Here is a 25988-nt window from a genome sequence, read left to right as displayed (position 1 = left end):
AATATCAGTTTTAAAGGGATCCGAATTTCCAACATAAGCAATACTGTTTTACCCCAATATAACACTGAATAATATTTCATGAGAACAAAAATCTGTTGAAGAATTTTAAATTGTTCAGTTTATTTTTAAAAAGTTAATTGTTAATTTTCTTTAGATAATCTATAAAACTGATTGGAGCAGTTTCATAGGCATAGAGACATTGTATATTTTTAAACTATATTTTCATACGTAAAGAAATCAGAACTAATTGTGATGAGAATTTGAGGTTGCCATGTTTACAGCAGTCGCACAATCAGGTGCTGAACAACACTAACTGCACAAAATCTATTAGAATTATTGAAGGAAGCACCGAGCATTTTCATTCGTAAACTAAACATTTTGAATACATTTTGAAACTAGGACACGTAACAGCCATTCACACAGCCAATGATGATCCCTATTGATACTTTGTTTGGAGTTTAGCATTTTATACTGCTTTGTACATGTATATTTGAGGTTTCCAAGAAATTTTAGTGTAAGTTACTTTCAGTGTTGGTACAGAACTGGAACAATTATCAGTGTAAATTCCTTAACTGTTCCAGAAATTCAGGCTGTTGTGATAAAAAGCAACTTTTTCCACAGAACAGACATTACGATGATAAATACAGTCGTGCATACCTAGAATCGTGCTAGCATCTTATAGAGAAGATATCTAGTATTGAAAGTAAAGAGTGGAGTTGATGAACTCTTCAGTACAGTACTTCAAATCCAAAGATATAATTTAAAACATTTTTCAAATGACATGCTAAACAGAAAGACTTAAGAAAATTGAGATCTTGAATTGACACCTGCAAGGTATTTTATTTAGAGAGTATCTTTAACTTGCATGACTTGAGAAAAGGATAGAAAATAATTTTGTTAGCAAACAGCTGCATTTAATAATTATAATTATGAACCATAGGGAGCTAACTCAATACATGACATGCATTTTAATTATTAGTAGATACATTTCCAAATGTATCTCAGTCCTATAGCTGGTAGGCAGGTTTCCTCTTCCTTTCTACTTGTTTCTTCTTTAGAGACTGAAAACCATTTTTACCTTAACTTACATCTCTCAAGGCTTATTTAGTTCTGCAAGTACACATAACGAATTACGAGTCATGGTTTGTGAGCTGTAGCTGTGATAGAGATTGTGTTTATGACAAGTCATAGAGCAAGAGTAGAAGCATAGAAGAGGCCCTTGGCCCGTCGAGTCTGCATCAACAACAACTAGCACTAAAGGTGACCAGAACACACTGTACTCCTGCTGTGGCCTAACCAACTCTGTGCAATTTCAACATTACCTCTTCCCCCTTACAGTCTATGCCACAACTGATGAAAGCAAGGGTCACTACGTCTCCTTTAATATCCTATTCACATGCTCTGCTAACTTCAGGGACCTGTGAATAATTACCAAGATCCCTCTGTTCCTCTTAGCTATCCAATGTCTTGCTCTTCTTCACATACTCCCTCAACTGTTTCTTCTTCCAAGGTAAATCACCTTGCTTATCAGGGTTAAATACCATCTTTCGATCTGACCAACCCATCTATAATCTTCATGAATCCTACAAACATTTTCTTCACTATTAAGCCCAGCAATCTTGGTGTCATTTACAAACTTGCTTAAAAATCCCCCCACATTTTCATCTAGATCACATGCAACAAACAAACAATAAAGGTCCCAGTACTGATCCTTACAGTGCACTATTCGTCACTAGCCTTCAGTTACTCCAACAGCCTTCTATGCTTTGTGTCTCATTACTCAGCCAAATGCTGACCTATCTCGCCAAGATTCCCTGAATTCCATGTGCGTCACCTTTCAGTCTCCCATGTGGTGCCTTGTAAAAAGCTTTGCTAAAATCCATGTAGACTACAACAACTGAACTTCCCTCATCCACACGATCACATTTTTGAAAAATTCTAACATGTGTTAGGGTTTACCTACTTTGGACTAAGCCAAAACCTAGAGGATCACAAACAACCATGAAATAAGCATGTTCAATCCCTAACATTTCAGCCAGATGATCTTGTGTTAATTTACTGTCTTTACAAGGTGAGCCAGTGAAAGCACAATTCAGTGATCAAAAGAATCGCTAAACATTTTCTAATCAACGTGTTCAGAGATATTATGACACATCCTTGGAGTAGGTGAGACTTGAACCTAGGTCTCTTGGCTCAGAAGTAGGGACACTGGCACTGTGCCACAACAGACCCAAATAATTTCCTTTCTATCACACTTTAGTCGAATATTCAGAATGCTGCAAGTTATATTTAAATTTTAATTTAAAATTGTAGTTCTTGCTTTTGATGATTAATGTCACAAAATATAAAATTCATGAACTTCGTCACCTGTGAAGATTCTTAAAAGGGCCTGAACAATGGCTTAATGTGTGGGACAATCAGGTGTCATGTGTGACAAGTGATATCTTGATATTCAGATCATCTTCCTCCTTTTTTTACACTTTCTTCGTATGGCATGGTGAGAGCTTCATTCAGCAGTGGCCAAATGACAGGCTGTTATTGCTTGTTGAATGTCTTCAGAATGCCACCACCCACTGTATTAAATATTCAGACTCCCACCTTTCCAAACAAGTTTGATTTTGGGAAAACTTGGCAAGAAAAAGACTGGGTACCTAATGGATTTAACTCATTGCTTGGTCGAACCACCTTAAGTTAGACACTGGGCACCAACATCTCCATAAGCACCAGCCACATACACCCCCGATCCCCTGACAGTGGCATCTGATATGTTCCAGCCTGTAAGAACCCTCATGGTACATCTATGATTCACTTTCAGATTACTTCTACATTTTATTACTGTATCATGAGCAGTGGCAGCAATTATAATGCTGCAGCAAGGATACTGTTCTCAGAGACCGCAGCCAGCTCATGGACTGGCCCAGGCTACATTTCTGTGCTGTTTACTTGCTCTCATTGTGTTAACTCCTGCTCACAGCATCCATGCCTTACAGTGCTTTGCCTTTATATAGTTCTGAAGAAGGGTCACTGGAACTGGAACACTTACTCTGCTTTCTCTCGATACATGCTTTCCAGTAGCCTTCTGCAATAGGTATCCGGTCCTCAGTATCACCAGATGTCTCAGCTTTGTCAAAAATTACTCCATCAGGAATCCACGGGCTGTGTAATTACAGCATTCATTTTCCTCATCACACACGTCTGGGTTGTCAACATTATCCAAAAGATTACCTTCCTTCAAAAGGATTATTTTCCAGAGCAATATTTTGTTCACACAATTCTGTCTCATTTTTTTTCAAAGCAATTAGCAATTGACAGCTCACATACATCTGGTTGTGCATCTGCCATCTTTTGTGTAAAGTTGTGGCCCTTGTGAAATCCAAATCTGGCAGCATTTTCATGTTTGAAGGAATGCAGATAACATTTTTCACAATAGCTACCAGCCACTGAAACTAGAAATAATATTTCTAATGCAGATCCCATTATTGCAAGATACTTCTCAGTTTGGTGTTCCTTTTGCTCCAAAATGAAACAAACCGACTCAGTGAAACTGATAAATTTCTGCAAACTCTGGTAAACAGACCTGGCATATATGCAATTGGTTTGACCAAGCAATTCACTTTTGGTAATTTCCACTGAGTTACCACGTACCCTTTGTTTGATTGGTCTCCTGACAAGTTCATTTGCAACGCAGATTTCCACTTCATAGGTCAGTTGTCTTAGTAGACATACATCGAGTGCCTTTCTTTTGCATTGTAGTAACTTAATTTGGAGATTAGGGACCTCTGCTCTTTGTGATCTTTATAAATGACTTGAATGAGGAAGTGGAAGGGTGGGCTAGTAAGTTTGCCAATGACATGAGGGTTGGTGGAGCTGTGGACAGCATGGAGGGCTGTTGTAGGTTGCAATGGGACATTGACAGGATGCAGAGCTGGGCAAAGAAGTGGCAGATAGAATTCAACCTGGAAGAGTGTTAAGGGATTTATTTTGGAAGGTTGAATTTGAATGCAGAATACAGGGTTAATGGCAGGATTCTCAGCATTGTGGAGGAACAGAGGGATCTTGGGGTCCATGTCCATGGATGCCTCGAAGTTGCTACCCATGTTGATAAAGTTGTTAAGAAAAAGTGAATGGTGCGTTGGCTTTCATTGGCAGGGGGAATTGAGTTTAAGAGCTGTGAGGTTACGCTGCAGCTCTATAAAACTCTGGGTAGACCACAATTGGAATATTGTGTTCAGTTCTGGTCACCTCATTATAGGAAGGATATGGAAGCTTTAGAGAGTGTGCGGAGGAGATTTACCAGGATGCTGCCTGGAATGGAGGGCAGGTCTTATGAGGAAAGGTTGAGAGCTTTTTTTCATTGGAATGAATAAGGATGAGAGGTGATTTGATAGAGGTGTACAAGATGATGAGAGGCATAGACAGAGTGGATAGTCAGACTTTTTCCCCAGGGCAGAAATGGCTATTATGAGGGGGCATAATTTTAAGGTGATTGGAGGAAGGAATAGGGGAGATGTCAGTGGTAGGTCCTTCACCGAGTGGTGGGCATGTGGAATGTGCTGCCAGCAGTAGTAGTGGAATCAGATACTAGAGACTTTTAAATGACTCTTAGATAGGCACATGGAGGATAGTAAAACATAGGGTATGCAGGGTAATTTGATCTTAGTAGGATAATAGGTCAGCACAACATCATGGGCTAAAGGGCCTGTGCTGTAGTGCTCTATGCTCTAGATGTTGCCTGACCCACTGAGATTTTCCAGCAACCTCTGTTCTTGTTTCTGATTTCCAGCATCTGTTGTTCTTTTTATTTTTCTTGTGTGGTGGAGCTTGAGTCTTGTTGGGGTTTGGGTAGAGTTGCAGAGATAGAGTGAGGGTGACAAGGTAAAGAGGAGATGGTGGCACTTACTCTGCCAGATTGGAGAAGGACATTGAGCTTCTTCCTGGAGTGCTGGGTATCCCTCTGGGTGGTCAAGACTGGCTCAATGCTGGTGGCAATCTTGGATCATGCTGGCACAAGATGGTATTGTGGCTTCTATTTCTAGTCCTGGGGAACAAGAAAATCTGCACCACTCATCCTGCAGGAGCTCCAAGTACTTGGCCACACAGAGGGGTGCTGATTTTTCCATCTGCTATATCCAGGGTGAATGTCAGGAATGCTGCGGGACAGATCTGGTCATGCAGTGTTTGTCCAGGTGCACAAAGGGCTTTTAACACTGCTATGGATATCAAGGATACATACCAATGGATTATGAGGTACCTGCTGAGTGGTGTGTTGTTCTGGGAACAGCACAAGGTAAAATGGAGCCAAAATTGGACGTGAGTGATGTCGTGGGACACAGTAAGTAATTGATGAGGTTAGTTTTGTAAGATGCAACAAGAGGACTTGCTGGGCCTTGCGACAATAGACCCTTGATTCAACTTTCAATTAGCTGAAATGAAGTGTAAAAATTCAGCCTTGTGTGTTATCTTTGGTGCTGACATTACAGATTGAAAGTTTGAAAATTGGTAGAATATAATCCTATTCTACCTCAATTCAGTAAGTTCCTCACCTTCTGTTTCAAAATGCCAGTGAATTGGCATTTTAATGAAACTCAAACCGCACCAGGAGAAACAATAGGTCAGAAAAGACTCAGATGGTCTGGGAAATGAGTTTGAATCAGCAAAAAAAAACTTTCAAGCTTTGAGATCCAGCCATAAATACATAGTAGAAACATGCTCACACTTGAATTCCTTTAATGTTTATCCTTTTCAATCAACCATTTCATTCTCCCTTCAAAAAAAATTGATGGGCTCCACATTAGTATGTCTGTAGTTAAAAAATTCCACATTTGAAACAATTGATCAAGTTTGTGCTCTTATATTTGTCTGACTGATCAGTGAAACAATTATTTGTTGTACCCTTCCATTGATACCACCTTCTTATAAATGATTGCCATCTATATATTGAGTTAGATGTGTTGGAGCTTGCATGAAGCTATGGAAAGTTTTATTTTTCCTTATCCATTCCAAACAGTTTCCTTGCTTGCTTTAGATCCAAGTAAGATTTAACATGCTGTCTTCATTACTCATCTCCTGTTCCTTGTTATCAGTTGCCCTAACATATGTAAATGAGCAATATTCAGTTTCTATCAAGCTTTGTTACAGCTGCTGAAGGCAAACATCTCCAGTTCTGAAAAGCCACTGAAAATGTGTGTAACATTATGCTGAAGAACCTTTGCAGAGCTGAATTGACCTGCAATAAGGGACACAATGGCCTAGTGGTATTATCACTGCATTGTTAACCCAGAGACAAATAATGTTTTGCGCCCCCCCCACCCCCGAGTTGGAATCTGGCCATGGTAGATAGGGGATTTTGAATGCAATTAAAGAGAAATATGGAATTAATGTAATGATGTCTGTGAATCATGGTTGATTGTCTGGAAAAGCCCATCTGGTTCACTAAGTGTCCTTTAGGGAAGGAAACTGCCATCCTTACTTGGTCTGGCCTACATGTGACTCTAGACCCACAGCAATGTGGTTGACTCTTAACTACCCTCTGGGCAGTTAGGGATGGGCCAGCAATGCCCTCATCTCATGAGTGAATGTTTTGTTTTTTTATTTCAATCTTCTTCTCAGGTGACAGGTATGATTGAAACTATTGAAAGTATTCCCCCAATTTCCATCAATTCCACTTTTGCAAGTATTCCTTGATGCCACACTCAGTCAAACGCAGTCTCAATGTCAACTCCCTCTCACCTCTGGAACTCAACTCTTTTGTCCATGTTTGAACCAAGGCTGTAATGAGGTTAGGAGCAGAGTGGCCCTGGCAGAACCCAAACTGGGCATCACTGATCAGGTGCTACTTTACAGCACTGTTGGTGACACCTTCTTGTTTTGATGCTTGAGAGTAGACTGATGGGGAATTATTTGGTTAGGTTAGTTTTGTGCTGTTTGTGCATGCAGGACATACCTTGGCATTTTCCACATTGGCATGCAGATGCCAGCATTGTATTTGAACTGGAATAGATTGGCTTGGGATGCAGCAAATTTGGGAACATACGTCTTCAGTGCTATTGGTGTATATTCAGTAATATGGTATCTATATTTGAGTAATGTTCTGTAATTTATAATACTACTTCTAATAGCAATTAAATAATAAGATTGAACATAAAAGAAACAAACTGAGCATTCATTAACTGTTTCCCTATCTGCTACAAGAGTGAATTAAACAACCATGAAACAAAAAAATTTATCACTGCTACAGAACATTCTTTCAAAGGAGTTTTGTTGCTACAGAAAAGGCCATGTTTATGTGCAGAAGAGTAAGACCAGCTACTGGGTGATTATGTCTTGTGTTACTATAATAAATGTAATAAAGTGCAAAAGTAATATTGCAGGACAACTGATTTACTATAGTAGCAAAAATGATCAAAATAGATTTCTACAGACTTTTGTAGGTGGTAATCCTGTTTGAAATTTCTATAAACACAAAACATATGTTTAACAATTGCCTCAACTTGTGCAGATAATTGGTAAGATCTGGAAACAATATCATGTTCTTAAACAAGCAATTTAATTTTAAAGTGCACCTTATTATATTTTATAACTAGAATCATTACAGATCCATATTGTGAAGCGAGGAACAGCTAGTCAATATGCTTCATGCATAATTAAATGAGATAACATCTCTATGATTAGGAAAGTAAAAATTCTCATACCAATCTTTAAAAGGGACAATGAATCAGTCCTCATAAAGGCACATAGTTCTATGTTTTATCAGTTTGGGAGAAAATATTTGGAACTTTGTTAATGAGTAATTTGGAAGAACAGGCAGTAGTTGCAGAGAACCATCATTGCTTCAGTGAAAGCATATTGCATTAGATCATTTTTCCTTTCCCATGAAAATTACTAATTTGGGTGAAGAGTCACTGTGTTATTTAATGTAAGATATCAAGCTGTAGAGTTGGATGACCACAGCAGGCCAAGCAACATCAGAGGAGCAGGAAAGCTGACATTTCGGGCCTAGACCCTTCTTCAAATTTAAAAAAATTAACTTGGAGTTTTAGGCCAAGTTAATCAGGTGGATTGTCCAATGCATGTTGGAATTTGAATACTAAGACCTCCTGTGGAGACTTCCTTCCTCTTTTCTAAATTTACATTGTTATTGTTGGTGTAATTTAAGTGCCATCTCAAATCTGGCTAGGTCCATTGTAATAGGTGAGTCCATCCCACCCCAGGTCTGAATTTTCAAAGAATGAGGGGTTTAGGCCCTGTTGTGAGTGAGGTTTGAAAAAAAATCATAGGCTTAGAGTGAACTTGGGATCCTGAGAATGCCGAGGGAAAGGGTTAGCACGCTTTGGGGTTTTGAGGGAAAAAAGCCAATTAACACTTCCTGAAGCTCCTCAAGAATCTTAAGGGGCAAACCCATTTCTGAAGGGTCTAGGCCCAAAACGTCAGCTCTCCTGCTCCTATGCTGGTGCTTGGCCTGCTGTGTTCATCCAGCTCTATACCTTGTTATCTCAGATTCTACAGCATCTGCAGCTCCTACTATTTCAGAATAGAACTTAATTTCAGTGAATTTGAACAGTTTTATGTGCATTAATGTATAGCTGTCAGGTTCACCACAGGGTCAGAGACAGTTCACGTGTCCGATTTCTCCTGTATTTTTAATGCTGGGATCTTGTGCCTGTGCCAGATCTGTCTGTGACGGATCTTCTGTCGTCCCGTTTAGCCCAGTTGCTGATGCTGACACTCAAGGGGCTATGTACACTCCTCAGCAATGTAGCAACAACAGCCCCCCAATATGACTGATACCCACCTTTGCTTCTTGGGGCAGACAGGCCCCTCCCACTCCCTGGATGTGCTTGCCTCCTTGCCAAATTGACCAGTTGAATTCATAAACAGCATTGAGTGTTACACTGTTAAGACTGGAGGCTCAATTCTAGACATCCAACTCAATGTCTGTGCTGTGCCTGAATAACCCAAAAAATTTCACCCATTTTATCATTTCTTTTCTATTCATTCATGGGATGAGAGTGTCGCTGGCTGGCCAACATTTATTGGCTGTCCTAGTTGCCCTTGCAAAGGTGGCGGTGAACTGCCTTCTTGAACATCTGGAGTCCTCCTGCTGTGGGTTGACTCAATGCTATTGCAGAGAGAATTCCAGGATTTTGAACCAGTGACAGTGAAGGAAAAGCAATAATGTTTCCAAATCAGGATGGTGAGTGACTTGGAGGCCGTGGTGTTCTCATATCTGCTGCCCTTGTCCTCTAGATGGAAGGTGCTGGGAGTTTGGAAGGTGCTGTCTGAGCATCTTTGGTGAATTTCTGCAGTGCATCCTGTAGATAGTTGCTGCTACAAAGTGTGTGTGGTGGAGGGAGTGAACGCTTGTCAATCCTTCTAAAGCATTAGTGTATCTCTTGGCACTAAAGCAGTGGTACCTCTTCCGACACGGCTTTCATAAAGACCCCATACCAGAGCAACTAGGGAATTAGAATTTAGTTGATAAATAAATCTGGAGCGGAAGATTATTATTAGTAATGCAGTCATAAAACCCATGTTATAATTGTAGTAAAAATGTTGTTAGTACCAATGCATACCACGACCTCTGGCTGTTCACCCTCTCCATTCAGAATGCTGGGTCTATTCAGAGGCATCCTAGGCCCTTGCATCAGGAAGGTGACATGCCATACTGGAGTCTTTTTTACATCCATATAAACACTCATCTGTATCCCTAACTATAGAGTCCCCTATAACTACTGCTCCAGTGCTGTTTGTCCTTGCCATCTTGAGAGCCAGCCATGTTGTCACCAGTCTGGCTGCTGCTGCTGTTACCCCGAGAGATCATCACCCCCAATAGTATACAAAATAGTATGCTTGTTAGTGGCAGCAAGGGGGGGCACAAACTAGCTGCTTGCTCCTTTTAGCAGTCACCCAACTATCTGCCACCAGATCTCAAACTATTGTCCATGACACTTTCTGCCATTCTTATGCTGCTAAGTGCATCCAATTGCCACTCCAACCTATCCATGCAATCGGGTACATTTTCTGCAGATGTAGATGCCCGAGATGCTGGAAGCATTGCGGACCTCTGACATCTCAAGTGCAGCACTTCACCCCACTGACTGACATTTCTATCACCAATTACGCTGTTTAGAAAATTTATTAAACACTTACCCTTACGTATCACTGCGAATACCCAAGGAAGGTCTTCCCTCACTCACCTTCCTAGGATGCTCTCTGGATCTCTCCTTTTCCCTTGCTTCTGGTCCCCACAGTGGAATGTGTGTGTTTTTTTGGTTAGAGGAAGTAGGGAAGAAAACGCTGAGGGGTTAAATAAATCCATGCTGGCTCTGTCTGATCCTTCTACTGCTTTCTAAAATGTTCCTCGATAAAGTCCTTGATAACGGATACAAGAATTTTCCCCACTACTGATGTTAGAAAACTGGTATAAACCAGTAAGCCTGTGTGTTCCAGAGTTAATAAAATCCTGCAAGATGACCACCAATGCATCCACTATTTCTGGAGCCACTTCCTTAAGCACTCGGAGGTAGGTTATCCGCCTTCAATCCCATCAATTTTTCCAGCACATCTCTCTAATAATATTGATCACCCTTAATTCCTCCCTCTCACTAAAATCTTGCATTCTCCAACATTTCTTGGATCTGATTTGTGTTCTCTTTTGTGAAGACAAAACCTAAGTATATATTCAGTTGCTCAGCCATTTATTTGTCCCTTACTATACATACCCCTGTTTCTGTCTGCAGGGGACCTACATTTGGCTTTACCAATCTCTTTCTCTTCATGTACCTGTAGAAACTCAGTGTCAATTTAAAGTTTTCATTCCCCTAACTGTTCTGTCTACAAATATGAGCAGGAAATTGCATGCCAAAAAACTCTGTACTCCAACATAACTGACCAGGAATGGACATCCACACTGGAACAAGCCATCAGTATACAAAAAAAAGACCAGAACAAAAAGAATAGCACTTCAAGAAAAACTGTCCAAAATCACCCACATCAATAATACAGACAATACAGATTCACGCACTAAAAACATCTCGGACCGACCACTTACAGACACTGAAAAGACCGTCCTAGTACAAGGACTAAATTATAACTATGGAGACACCAAAAAGACTGACTGCCTGAGTGCGCTGGAATCAACATTAAAGAGCAACAGACTCTCAGAAGTACAGCAGACCATCAGACAGACAGTAGACCCAACCCTGAGCGAAGAGAGAGGAATGTGGAACATATTCACCAGTGAAGACAGGAAAGCCCTGGAAAGACTCAAGACAGGAACACTTATAATCTTACTAGCAGGCAAAGGACACATGACAGTAATCCTCAATAGAGCCCAATTCATCGAGAAAGCTAAAGCACTACTAGCAGTTACAACACCTACCGACAGACCTGGCCCCACAGCTAGGAAACTGGATTACAATGACCCTGAAGAAACTATATTAACCCAAGAGACATCAGCAAGACAGACTACCAAAAAAAATGAAGCCAGAGGGATCCAACACACCCTGATTCTACTGACCGCACCCCCCCCCCCCCCCCACCACCCAAACGGTACACAAACTGGGGGTTCCCCTCAGATCCATTGTCTCACTGTCAGGTACACCAACATAAAGACTTGCCAAGGAACTACAACATAAATTTAAAAAAGTTTAGTGGATAACACTACCTGCTCCATCCGCCCATTGCAAGAATTCCTCATTATCAAGATCACCAGGATAGAAAAGGGCAACATGATGATATCCTTTGACTTAACTGCACTATTAGATCCATAAATATCGGCCCAGCCAAATAAATAAACGATTGCTACACTGCTGGGCAAATCAAGTAGGCAGGCACCCCAGGTCACCAACATCAATAAGGACACCATGAAATGACCAGATCTGTGCCTCACAGCACACTTCACTTTCAACACAAACAAACACATCAGTGGAACACCAATGGGATCCTCAATATCAGGACGAATTGCAGAAGCAATAATGCAGAGGTTAGAATGAACAGCACTCCCCACTATGCAACCCAAACTCTAGATCCGAAATGTCGATGACACCTTTGTGATTAAAAAAAGGACAGAACTAACTAATCAACACAAACCACATCCTTACCAGAATAACATTCACAAAAGGAGAGAAGACAACAACTGATTACCCTTCCTGGGTGTAATGGTAGAATGCAAAAGCAATGGGGAGGTCCAGACTAGCGTATGTTGAAAGACCACACATACGGACCAAATACTCAATTACACTAGCAACCACTCCAACACCCACAAATGGAGCTGCAGCAGGATACTACTTAAACAAGCCATAACACATTGTAGCAGCCTGGAGCTACACAGAAAGGAACAGGAGCACCTATATGGAATCTTCAAAGAAATAGATACCCGAAAAGCACAATCGGCCATTACCTCTGAGACAGATCACAACAGGTAGTCAAAATATGACCAGACATACTAATCAGCCTACCATACATCAGGGACATTTTGAAAGACGACCACAAGACTACTCAAACCCATGGTGTCAGAAAAGCCCACAAACCAACAACCATGCTACAACAGCTACTGACTAATGTAAAGGATCCTATATCCAAAACCAGCAAAACTGAAGTAATACACAAAATACCATGCAATGACTGAGAAAAACTAAAATGGCCAAACCAGAAGAAAACTGACAATACGGATTTGTGAACACCAACTAGCCACCAAGAGACACTTGTCCCAATACATGTGGACAATGAGGGACACAAATTCAACTGGGATGACACATCCCTAATTGCACAAGCCAAACAGAGACATACCAGGGAATTATTGGAGGCCTAGTATTCCAACCAGAACTCCATCAACAAACACATTGAATTAGACCCTGTGTACAAACCACTGAGAAACAGAACTGGAAATAATACAAACCTCCTCAGCAAACAGAGGCATATAAATAAGCAGGACAGAACATGGGCGCTTCACTGGAGGCACAGTGATGATAGTACCTAGCAGGGTGACGAAGCATTTGCAACCAAACCCATTGCCCCAGCAAGCATGTCTATAACCTCTTAGTGAGAGTCTTTATGTTCCCTGCAAGCTTACTTTCTTACTGCATTTTCCCCTTCTTAAAACAATCCCTTGGTCCTTCTTTGCTGAATTCTAAATGCTGAATCGTCAGACATTCTTTTTCTTGACCAATCTGTAAGCTTCTTCCATGGATTGTATACTATGTCTAATTTCATTTGTAAGCCATGGATTGGCCTCTTACCCATGTTGCTCTTCTTCCAGACAGGAATAAAGAATTGTTGCAATTCCCCCATGCTTTCCCTGAATGCTTGCTATTACCTATCTACGGTCATCCCTTGAAGAAAGTCTCCCTAATCTATCAATGCATACTCATGACTCATATCTTCATAATTTCCTTAAGATTCAGCACCCTAATTTCCAAATCAACTACCTCACTCTCCATCTTGATAAAAAAAGTCTATCATGTTATGGTCACTCATCCCCAAAGGGTCTCACACAGCTAGATTGGTAATGATTCCCTTCTCATTACACAGTACCCAGCCTAAGATGGCCTGCTCTCTAGTCAGTTCTTCCACATATTGGTCAAGAAAACCATTCTATACGCACTCCAAGGAATTCCTCTTCTACAGTATTGTGGCTAATTTGATTTGCCCAATTTATGTGCAGATTAAAATCACCCACGATCACTGATACTTCCTTTTCACATGCTTCCCCTCCCCCCACTGCATCCCAAAACCAGCCCAGCCTGTCTCTGCCTCCCTAACCTGTTCTTCCTCTCACCCATCCCTTCTTCCCACCCCAAGCCGCACCTCCATTTCCTACCTACCACCTCATCCCGCCTCCTTGACCTGTCCGTCTTCCCTGGACTGACCTATCCCCTCCCCACCTTCGGTCTGCCTCCCCCTCTCTCCCCATTTATTCCAGAACCCTCTCTGATGAAGGGTCTAGGCCTGAAACATCAGCTTTTGTGCTCCTTAGATGCTGCTTGGCCTGCTGTGTTCATCCAGCTCCACACTTGTTATCTTGCATCTCTAGTTTCCTGTTTAATGCCATTCCCAACATCACCACTGCAGTTTGGGGATCTATATATGACACCCACAATTTATTTTTGGCCCCATGGTATTTCTCAACTCTACCCACACAGACTCCACTGTCTGAGCTAATATCCTTTTTCCACTGTTGTGTTAATTTTGTCTTTAACCAGCAATACTGCACCATCACCTTTACCTTTTTGCCTGTCATTCTTAAATACTGAACATCCTGAGACATTCAGTTCTCATCCATAGTCACCTGCAGCCTTAACCTTAGCTATATCATTCCTGTTTAAATCTGTGCGATTAGTTCATTCACTTTTTTGTAAATGCTTCATGCATTAAAGGCACAAAGCCTTTAAACTTGTCTTTTTAAGACTTTGTCTCACTGGTATTTTTCCTCAATGGCCCTGTTTGAATGGTGTCCTTGGTTTCTCTGCTTATCACTTTCCTTATTCCTTTTCTACCTTTTGCTTTTGTCCTTGCTCCCTCCTTCTCTGACTCCTCAAATAGGACCCCATCCCCACAGCATATTAATTTAAATTAATTATAATTAAATCAGTTTAACCATCCCCAACCACTCTAGCAAACACTGCCCCAGGACATCAGTCCCGATCCTGCCCAAGCGTAACCCGTCTAGTTTGTAGAGGTCCCAACGCCCAGGAATCTGAAACCCTCCCCATGACACCATCTTTGCAGCCACGTATTCATCCAACATATCCTGTCATTTCTCCTCTGACTAGCACATGGCATTCTGCGACCACTGCCTTAGGAGGTCTGATTTCTTAACTTTCCTCCTAGCTCCCTGTATTCTCAGGACACAACCCTTCTTCACCTATGTTGTTTTGTACCAACACGTACCACAACCACTGTTCACCCTGCCTCTCCAAACTATCCTGTACTCACTCCAAGATATCCTTGACCCTAGCACCAGGGAGGCAACATATCATCCTGGAGTCTCATTTACAGTCACAGAATGACATGTCTATTCCCCTTACAATTCAGTCCTCTATAACTATTGCCCAGGCACACTTTTTACCCCTCCCCTCTGCAGCAGAGCCAACTCTAGTGCAATGAGTTTGGCTGCTGCTTCTTTCCCCTGAGAGGCCATTCCCCTCAACAGTATCTGTTTTAGAGGAGAATGGCCACAGGAGATTCCTGCACCACCTGCTTATATCTCTTGTTCTGACTGGTGGTCATCCATTCCCTTCCTGCCTGTAGAATCAGAGCCTGTGGTGTGACCACCTCACTATACATGCTACCCACAATGCTCTCTGCCTCACCAATGCTCCACAGCTGCCATTCCAGCCCCAAAACTCAAGCTTCCAGGAGTTGTAGCTGGAGGCACTTCATGCACATACACCTGACCCAGGGGGCTGAAACTGTGTCCAGAGATGATGGGAACTGCAGATGCTGGAGAATCCAACAAAAAAGTGTGAAGCTCCTAAGATACTCATGAAACCATCGCCAGCCTGCCACATAGAGCAAGAGGAGCAAACCAAGACTTTGATGAGCTGTCCCGCCATAGTTTACTGCTTTAAATTATAGGTTAGAGAGTACTTTATGTTAAATTAAAGCAAATCCAGTTACTTGTACCCCTTCTTTCCTGGTCTGCATATTACCAATACAGGTTAAAAACCAAAAAAACCCCATATAATGAAAGTTGAGAGAATTCACCTGCCATAACCCATTCTCTCCAAATCGTTTTCTTTTAGTCACCTGCAGCAAAACGAAACCACTCATGTTCCCTCGCTTATCTGTCCTTTGACAACACTCTCTCTGCAAACCACTGATTGGTAGTGGTGATTGTACTGATGCAAATCTACACCACGACTGCCAATCAGCGTCTTCACAGCCCTCTGCTGGACCACATGCTGAGGTTCCACCTGTTCTAATGTTGCAAGTTGTCAATGAACGCTCGCTTCACCTGAACTGTGCAATACCATCTTTATCAATTAGCTTTATTGTCGCATGTACTCAAATGAGTACAGTGGAAAGTTGACGGTTAGGAAAATTTTATGCAGAAAACTTTCTTCGATCTTAAGTCCGTCAGGCAGTAGTCCACATGTAATATCACCGAGGTTCTGTCGGAAACGTAGCTAGTAGATCTTGTAAGCTGATTTCCTGAGCAGACTGTCAAAATCATTTCACAAAATGCCTCATTTAAAAAAAACAGGAGACGCAACTTGACTGGTGGTGAAAAGGAACATCTCTGTCAGCTCCGTCCTGTTTGCCTGGAGTGTCACCCTCTCTGAACATGATCCCAAGACTGAAATATGCCTTTGCAAAGCAGATTTGGGGGCTTTTATGGAGGTTCATTCTGAACAGCTCTCGTAGCGTGTGGTTCTGTGCTTTACCGATTTATCTCAGGGAGGCACACCAAGATAAACATTAACAGCACCAGAGTACACTTTGGTCTGTCTAAAACGTACACACTGAGAGGCTGGAAACCGTGTAAGGTCTCTCAGGCTGTATGATTGACGTGAAATTAATATCGTAAATTCAAACAGTAATTGTACAGAGACAACTCAGGGAACCCGTTTGAAACTTGATCTCCTTTGCACTTTAGGTAAAGTCAAGGATTGTTATATGCTGTACTTCTATAAATTTTATGAATAAAGTGCGTTTTTACAAGAAGGCAGCTCACCATCGCCTTCTCCAGGACAACTAGGGATTGACAATAAATAAAAACAGCGACCTCCGTGTCCGAGAATGACGTTCTTTTTAAAAACAGCTTTGTTCAGACACGCAATAAATCCTGCAGTGACTGATTACCTTAATTTGATAGAAACAGAAGAGATCTTGTTTCTTTTAAAATTGTGGCCTGGGAGGAGCCTCAGAGTCACGAGGAGGAGAAGATTTTTTTTTCAGCGTTGTCTAGCGCTTTACATTCGAATTTACAGTCCGGCCATTGCTTTTACCTTAAAATCAAATATGTAAACATTCACGCTTACTAAGAGAAGCGTACATGAAAGACTTTAATTTTAAAAAATCTGAACCCCAGGTCAAAGCTTTTATAAATCGTCTTCAGCGATAAGGCCTTCAATTCCATAGGGGGCACTACTGCAACACAATTTCCTTGTAAACTGCACAGCTTTACACGGTGAACTAAAGTGATGAATTCAAGACCGAGTGATACTCGGTTATTGAACGTAATCGGCCTCAAGAGGTGCTACAAATTCTAGGCAGCAAAGATCGGCTGATGGTGATAGTGCCAGTTTCACTCTAAATCAATTAATATAGAGATTGCATAATGGACGGAACAAAAATAAATCAACTACGTCATAACATTCATTTAACATCTTAAACACACAAGTTCGAAATGATGTTGAATTGTGAGCTAACACTTGGATGGCTTTGATCACATTATTTATTGATATATTAATGCAAGAACTATAGTATCCGTAGCCATAATCATTTAATGTTAAAAGCTTATAAATTACCTTGGAGAGCTATTTTCGGGCTTCAGAAGTTTAATGTCGACCTAATGCCAAAGGCTTCAAATGTTCTTACAGGTAATTTAAGGATCGAATTACATCTTTTGTGGTAAATTTAAGACTAATTTAAACGTTTAACACCAGCAACATGTCATTAATTAGTGTTTTTATCAAGATAAATAACACGCAGCTTTCCAAAAAAAATCTACTTGTTATAAATCACACTTGGATTATGTAAGCATACCAAAGTCAGATTTACGTCATTGCAATCCCATATTTTTTCTAGTATACAGTAGAGTGCACAGAATTCGTACGAGCATTGAGTATCCACAGAGAGCCTGATACTGCACCTTCAAACAAGGTAGAAATTCTTCTGTTTACAGGGAGCAGATTGGTTATTGAACCTACAAATTTCAGGAGCACCTGTATGTAAAATGGTCGCGATGATCTGGATTTGTCTCCGAATTAAGTAACAAATGAAATTGATCAAACAGTATGGGGGCAGCCGCGACGTGAAATCAATTAAGATGGGGAATGATATTTTCTAGTGTGCTCTAGTTGGTAGGTGTGGCCGTACTATGACCCATACCTGCCAGTTCTATATTAGCCACACTATACCTCAGCCTCGTTACTGTCTTTAACGTCACGTGGAGTTTCCATAACCTCTCCATTTCCAAAAAAGAGAGACAGTGGCTTTGTGGCAATGTCCTTAAGCTAGTAATTCAGAGCCCCAGGTTAATGTCCCAGGGACGTGGCTTTGAATCCCGCCACAGCAGACCACCATTATTATTGACTTATAACTGCACTCTGGGCAATTAAGAGAATAGATGCTTGCCTAGCCATGAACCCTGCGAATGTGTTGAAAAAGACTGCATCTTATAACTCGAATCAACTTCCTCCAGTTTATAAAAATATTTACTTCACAACTAGAAGATGTATTTGTGGATATATTAATTTACATGTAATATTTCATTTATCAGATTCAGTAACATCACCATTGACAGTTTTGAAAGGTTTTTTTTATTCGTCCATGACTTCTTTGGTAGCTGGAGGATATAGTTTGAGCTGGCTGTGGTGTTCCCATTTGTTCCTCACAATTGTCTCAAGATCATTGGTTCTTTCTTGGCGGTCATTCCTGTGCATTTGACTCTCTCAGCAATGATCAAAAGCATGAAATGGACGTACTGTAATGGATATATGTATACCAATGAAGTTAATTTATTGCACTGAAAAGTTTATTTTTGGCAGTTTTTGATACCTTGTATATCTCTTTCAAGCATGTGTCATTTCATCGTTTCTTGTGTGCCTTTTATACTGCCATCAGTGCAGTAAAACATTTGATTTGTATACGTAGAGTGCATAGGCACACGTGTACTTCAATGTGTGAACATATTTGTACAATGTCAACATCTGATTGAATGATTTAAAAACCTATTTGACAGCATAAATAAAACGAATGGAGCTACTTATAGGAAAGGATCAGCTGAGCAAGAACTGCATCATCCCATTGTCTGCAATGCTATAGTCTTTGACTTTGTAAAATCAAACACCACAAATTTAATTTATCTTTAAACCTCCTTGTTGTTGAGACACAATAACATATTGTTTTTTGCTTTTAAAAATTCTAAATGTGATATTGACTAAATTCATAGAAGTAATGTTGCCATAGGGAGCATCAAACAACTGAACAAGTTTTAAAAATCCAACTGAAGTTGAACCCAAAACTAGTGAACTGCACTTACTTGGTGTTTACTATTTACAATCTTAATTGATAGCATTGTTTGAAAACTAGTGAATTGCTTCTCATTGGTTTACAGTTGGAAACTTCAGTTATGGGCTCTTTTTAAAAAAATGTTTATACATGGGATGTGGGTGTCAATAGCTTCATGCCAGGTCAGTTTCTGGCAGCATTTTGTTTAGTACAAAGTTTAAGGAGCAGTGGTATTTCTCAGATGGGCATTTGAGCCATCCAAAACACTGGTGTACTATGTAAAATGAGGAAGGGGCAGTTTATTTGTTACTGCAAATGAAGTGGCTGCCTGCTCTAGGAATTTAAATCAATAAAAAAAACTATATCTTCAATTTATTTGGCTTTCCATATTGCTACAGATTATTCTCCATCCCTTCCGAGTGTTGCTACAACACAAATAATGTATTTTCTCCATCTACATGGCGGATTATGCATTCACTGAAAATGCAATGCATATTTAAGTGGGTGGATAAAATTACAGGGTTTTAGCGTAACCACCTGGTTCCCAAATTCCTATGTCTAACCGTTAGGAAAATCAAGAGATTCCTAGGGGTAAGTTTTTTTGTCTGTGCTGAATTATCTCACCTTACCAGGATTGTACGCATGAGAAAGAAGGAGGAATTCTAAAGAATTTCCATTTTGGGAAAGTGCAAGAAGATAACTGATAAATGCATAACTGTATTTGAAACTACCATGTTAAGGAGAAGAGGGAGAAAACCGGCAGTGAAATGAAATGGAAAATCAATTGTATTTGTTGATATGTGTTGCTCTTGGGGGTTACGTATTCACATTAAAAATAACATTACAACCAAGTGCCCTGGATTTTCTCTGTCATATGCTTAAGGAAACAAAACAATCTGGGTGGTATTTAGGGCAGCCCTGGTTTTTTTTGCCCATTTTTACTCATCAGAATTTGCATTATGTTTGAGGCTGGCAGAATATATTTGGTGTAAATGAAGGAAATAAACATGGTATTTCCTCACCATATGCCTCCTGGTAAAGATGGGTGCAAGGGATAACAACGTGAGAGGGACACTTACAATTTAAAGTCTGTTTTCCTGTTGGGTAAACATCATCTGCTTTAAAATCAGGTGTTTTATTTTTCTTTTTTCTGAAACCGGTGACATAGCCAACTTGCGTAAGGTGCTCTGAGCAGTTTCCACACCTGAGACCAGTGTAGCAGCTCCTGTCCAAAATAACCAAATGCTCCTCCCCTAGAAACTAGGCTCAAATAGCAAGTGTACAGAAGTCACTTCTCACTGAGGAGTTGTGCCAGAGAATAAATTCAATGCCTGACATTCATCAGCTGATGCAGGAACTACTTGAACCCAATGGAGTGAAGCTAACCTTGTTTGTTTTTTGGAATCCACATGGCAGTAGGTATGAAGCTGCAAAAAGACAAAGCTCAAAGCTATTGTGATATCAGAAACAACGTGAATTATTTTACTCTATTTTCATGGTACAGTGCAGATCTAGCACTGAGTAGTCATGTCTGCTTGCTAGGTGTGAGATCAGACTTCTGGATGTTTAAACCAGACATGCTAGAGAGCACAGAAATCGACACATTGGCAATTTCTACAAGAGTTTTAAACTTTTTTGTTATAATCCACCATCTTGGGGAAAATGATTTAACTCCATGCCCTATTTCATTCATTTGCAAATCCCTTCATAAGTGGTCAATGCTAATTCCATTTTTGATAATGAAAACATGTTACTCTCTTTTTGGAAGTGAGTGTGGGTCAAACTCTCTCTGTTCCACTGTTTCAAATTTTCGCTTGGCAACCTACAGTTGAACAGCTCCAAAACATGCGGTTCAGTGATAACTCACTAATGTGCTATTTTGAAATTTGTTTTATAATGTTTTTTTATAATAGTAGAAGCATTAAGCTATGACTGAACACGATGAGCAAAATGGCCAAAGAAACTTTGTAAGAACCTGTTAACCACACGGCTCCATATTGACAATCATGTTTCAATATGGCTGGGTTAATGATGAAAGAGCTTTTACTTTGAACAACACAAAGTGTTGGAGAAACTCAACAGGTCAGGCAGTATCTGTAGAGAGAGAAGCAGTTAATGTTTTGAATGTGACTTCGAAATGTTTATTTTTGTTTGCGGTTACTCTTCTGATACAGTGTCAGTCTGTAGTTGAGTAGGATGACCTTCAGCGAAGCATTGTGCATTAGACAACAATTTCACTGCTGGAACTAGGTTCAGCGACGAAGGGGCACAGCCTGATACATGTTTAAGGTTCTGCTAATCTAGAATATTAAGAAACAGCAGTTTTTTTTCCCGGTGGGCTTAAAGCACTCACATTAGTGACTTCCTCTTTAATCTATCCAACTAAGGAGAACCCCTTTGTTTTAGTATCCTGGGGTAGAAAAGAGGTTACTGCTGTTATTGCGTTGTGGTTAATGCAGTGAGCCTCGAAACGAAGTGCAAGTTCCAATACACCTTAAGGAAGTATTCTAGTATTCCCCAAATCCCATCAGGAGGAGTTCGAGCACGATGACACCTACTTTTTCCCGCATCAAGGTATATAAACGCTACTGAATTTCAAGCTGCAATGTATCGAAGTTGATTTTTTTTCTGGTCAGCTGTGCTGTATAAATACCCACGGCCATTCAGACCCCTGTTCATTGAACCCGTGCGTGACAGTGACAGTGGCTTGATTTAGTGCAAGCGTGAGAAAACAATGACAAAATACATTGCAGTTAAGACGACCCAGGGTTGTGTGTCTCCAGCAGACAAGATAACTCACTTTCTTAATTGATGGCAGTACTTTTACTCAGCACGGCATTAAAGTCTAATTAACAGACAGACGAGAGGCAGCAACCTCCCCCCTCTTCTCATACACGCACGAGGAAGCTGCCTATGCAATGACTGGGGTATGGGGGAAAGATTTCTGAGCTACTCAACGTAGAGTACCTCAAGCAAAAGGGTGCGTGCTGAAATGTCCGAGTTGGGTTAGTCTTTGCCAATGGGTTCGCAGTGTACTTTCAGCAGGCTGCCGATAGGGACTGTCAGTCGCTCTTTGTCCAATCCCAACACGCTGCAGAAGGAGACAGACACAGAAACAGAGAGAGAGAGCATCCCTCAGTACTGCCGCCCATGAAAGATCACGCTGGTAGCCTCGGCTGATTCAGGAGTTAGCCGCACCACTACGTAAAGTGGCGTTTGGTACGTGCCAGGCCGATTGATTGTACAAGAGCCAGAGCAGACCCAACAGGAGGCGACTGCACTCTCCGTTCACTGCCACTCTTTAAGACCCCCGACGCTGCGCATTCTTTGCCGGGAAAGTATTAAGTGTTCAGATCCAGCGAGTTCAATTTCCATGAGGTACTGTGGAAATGTTTCCAGTCTGGAACAAGGGTTAATTTTTCATCTAAAAGCGCCGATTATGGGGTGTATAGGCTCCAAAACAACTATTGGTAAGCTTTGCTTTCTTATTGTGGCCAGAGCAGGGTGTACCGCTGATGCAGTAAATCATGAGCAAGAGGGCTGGAGGCGGCGGCTCCTCGACTGGGGAGAGCAGCTTTGCTGGCTATTAGCTGCAGTCTAGTTTTAAGCGGACCGCACGGGTAATATTCATTGATACGATTGGTCATGAGGCTGGCTTCTAGAAACAATATGCTGTTTATTTTGGTCTCTCTCATTAAACAACCGCACACCCTGAACTGCATGAGCCCGAGTTTTTTTAAAAAAGTAGACACCCTAAATCTAAGCCCTGTCTTGCGCGGAATCAATTAGCATGCAAGCCAGATTTCCCTTACAAGTAACCTCACACTCTCTCTCTCCCTCCCTCCCTCCCTCACTCACTCAGAACCTGGCAGCTATTTCCTGCCGCAACACTGGCGACGGGGTCAGTCAGACTTACTTTAATTTTAATAAACACTTTTTTTTCGAAACAATTTGTCGCAAATCGACCTTCCATTTCTCCACAATTGCCTCATCTGAATCGCCGGTTCAAACCCGAGAGCGCGCCCGTGTTTCAGCGTCAGGTTGACCGCATGGACAGCGAGGGCCAGGCTGTCTTTGACTTCGTTTTACTGAAGCTCGGGCTCGAAGAAGCGGCGGGCTCAGTACTTTTAGCCAGTTAAAGATACTTCAGCGCATATCGTGGATTGAGAGTCTGGAAACACGCTGAAGAAAATGAATGAGAAAGAGAGCAGACTGTGTTGATACAATAACGGAGCAAAGCCCGTCTCATTTAAATGTTTAAATATCACTTGCAGTTTCAAAGAAGCATGTCACATTTACAGGGTGAGATCATCTTACCCGATTCAATGTACTTCACATCGCAGCATTGTGTTTACACTTGCTTTCTTAAAGGTGCAGCTAGTAGTAAGGTGTGTGTGTGTACATCTGATGTTGTGTAATATTATGTTGTGATCTGAAGTCCCTGCTGGCGCCTGGGGTTTATGTGAGAGGATATAACGGCCTCGAGGAAATTAGATGCGGTGGAGAAATGAACTTTATCGAATCACTGGTTCGCAGATTCCAAGACCCGAACTGGGAATTTTACATCGGTCAACCATGGAGAGAATTGATGATGGCCACAGCCAGCGACATCTTTCCTTTGGGCGTGGCACATCTTTGAAGCGGCTGATTCTTCTAGGGACGGCACATTTCACTAGCCCCGCACACAGCCATGCACGGAGAGGAGGCGATTTAATACAGGCCCGCACCGCTGCCTGGGAGAGCAGTGACCTCTGGTGAAAGGATGCATTCACAGGCTGGCGAAGCTGACGTTCCTGCAAATGCTAGGCCATTCGGCCCAACGAGTCCAGATTGACCCTCTGAAGAGCTCTCCATTTAGACTCACTCAGAGGGAACTCCGCACAAAACAGTCACTCAGGACTAAAATTGAACTCGGATGCTGAGACACAGCAATGCTAACCAGTCTGCCACCATGCTGCCCTGGATGTGCGGTCAAACAGATAAATGAAACCCTGATTAAATACATAGTAAGATATTTTGCCATCGGGAAATGTCTTCTCACCATCTCCCAATTGTGCAGTTTCCTTCATACCCCGTTCCATTGCCAATACTGGGACAAATGATGTCCCTGTTACATTGTCTTAAAATGCTGATTCTCACGCATTTGGACAAAGTTAGCACAGTTTAAACGCTGTTATGTGAAACCAATCTAGATTTTTCATTGCCTAGCCTGCGAGATGTTTTGCTGTGGGTTATTAGCATAAATTAGGCAACGAATCACTAAGCGTTAAGTGTTGTTGGTTTTCCTCACGGTCTGTGCGGATAATTCCGGTTTACTCTTAAAACACCGCGGGCGGTAATAAGCGGCCATTTTCTGTCGAGGGAGTGTTGAGAATTTTCATCAGTAACAGAATACGGTTACCATGAAAACTGTTCACACGGGGAGGCACGCCATCGTCCTTTGTTAGATGGATAAGCTCCTGAGGGGGTACTTTGGATGCGTCGCTTCGCGCGCGCGTCTTTTTGTTTCATTCTGAGAAATGCAGGTTTATTAGGATTGCAGCCGGAGACGTTGTTATTGAAGTGCCTACTTTTAATGAAAAGATGCCACTTACGGAACTGCAGTAATTTCATTGATAGGATTGAAAATGACTTCAGACAGCCTCGTGCTGAACGAACAGCAAATGCGGTCACAACTGATGGGTTTGACTTTTTCAGATCAACTGGTATTCAGTGTGTGCGCGCAGGTTCACTTGCACCAATAAATGTTCACCTACAGCTGTTATATTCATACCTTATGTGTGTTTTCCCGCCTCACTTTTTTTAAAAACGTGAATAAAGCCCAGTTGTTTTAACAGCTTCATGGACTGAATTGGAAACACACGCCTGAGGATTCGCCTGCTCCTTACCACCCTCACCTGAAATTCAGTCTCGCCACGTTGAGCTCCCTGCAGGCAGTGTGTAGGATTGAGGTCTGGGGAGTCAGGCAGGATCATATAGGCCTTTGAGGGACATCATGCTATGCCATTGACTGTGGAAAGTGCCAGAGACTGTGGTTAAGATTACTTGTTGATCTGCCTGTATAACTGCGCTGCTCTAATGAAAGATTACGGGAAAGATTTGCTGAAACGACGTGATTGTAAAGGAAAAGGTGATAATAACACCGAAATATTTTCACGTTATTAATTAGTACGAGGAAGAAACGATGGACGTGGTATTATCGAATGCAATAACCAGTCATACGCGTGTCCCGTTTTAACTTTCCGGAGATCGACTTGAAGTAGAGTACAGGGCGTATCTCGGACCAGTGAACAGATACAAGGACATTGCCTTGTTTGCCCACACCAGCTGTGGAAGGGCAGCTGTTGGACTGGAGGGAACAGCCAGAAGTCCCACAGCACTAGGTTATAGTCCAACAAGTTTATCTGGAATCTCAAGCTTTCGGAGCGCAGCCCCCTTGCCGGGTGCCGTGAAGAAGGAGCTGCGCTGCCAAAGCTTGTGTGATTCCAAGTAAACCTGTTGGGCTGTAACCTGGTGTAGTGGGACTTTTGACTTTGCACTACTAACTAATTAGGAGTGTTTAAGAATTAAGAAAAGTTCAGGCACGGGAGAAAGCGGTGGGCCACTCCTGCTGTTTTTGGCAATTAGTTGCCTCGGAGCAACTGCATTGTGACTCCGACACATTACTCACTCTGACCGAAGATGTTCCTTCAGGACATCGATTTCAGAGGTTTTTTTTCAGTAAATCCCTTCAATGTTGTTTGGTGCTATTTTCCTGACCGTATCTACCTGAAAATCGCAGAGATAAAGTACGGGCGAATACATTACTGAAA

At 41.6% G+C, this 25988-nt stretch overlaps 1 protein-coding gene across 7 annotated transcripts in view; it reads left to right on the top strand.

Moving 5' to 3' along the window:
• The first annotated feature begins 17757 nt into the window (after window positions 1–17757).
• The window catches only part of LOC125457999 (protein FAM131A-like), a 60309-nt gene continuing 52078 nt past the window's right edge, over window positions 17758–25988 (top strand). Inside the window, exon 1 of one of the 7 annotated variants that reach the window (XM_048542841.1) lies at window positions 17758–17826. Coding sequence is in view for 1 of the 7 variants with exons in the window: in XM_048542836.2 (XP_048398793.1) it covers window positions 22550–22646 (97 nt within the window). In the remaining 6 variants the exon portion in view is untranslated. Of the gene's footprint in view, window positions 17827–22215; window positions 22647–23021; window positions 24183–24783; window positions 25307–25988 lie in introns of those variants that run through there. The other 6 variants (XM_048542836.2, XM_059651114.1, XM_048542840.2 and 3 more) reach the window with 6 other exon arrangements.

This window comes from Stegostoma tigrinum, chromosome 14 (genome assembly GCF_030684315.1).
Source record: "Stegostoma tigrinum isolate sSteTig4 chromosome 14, sSteTig4.hap1, whole genome shotgun sequence".
NCBI lineage: Eukaryota > Metazoa > Chordata > Chondrichthyes > Orectolobiformes > Stegostomatidae > Stegostoma > Stegostoma tigrinum.
The sequence above is the reverse complement of the archived record's forward strand: the minus strand, read 5'-3'. Positions and strand labels throughout refer to the sequence as shown.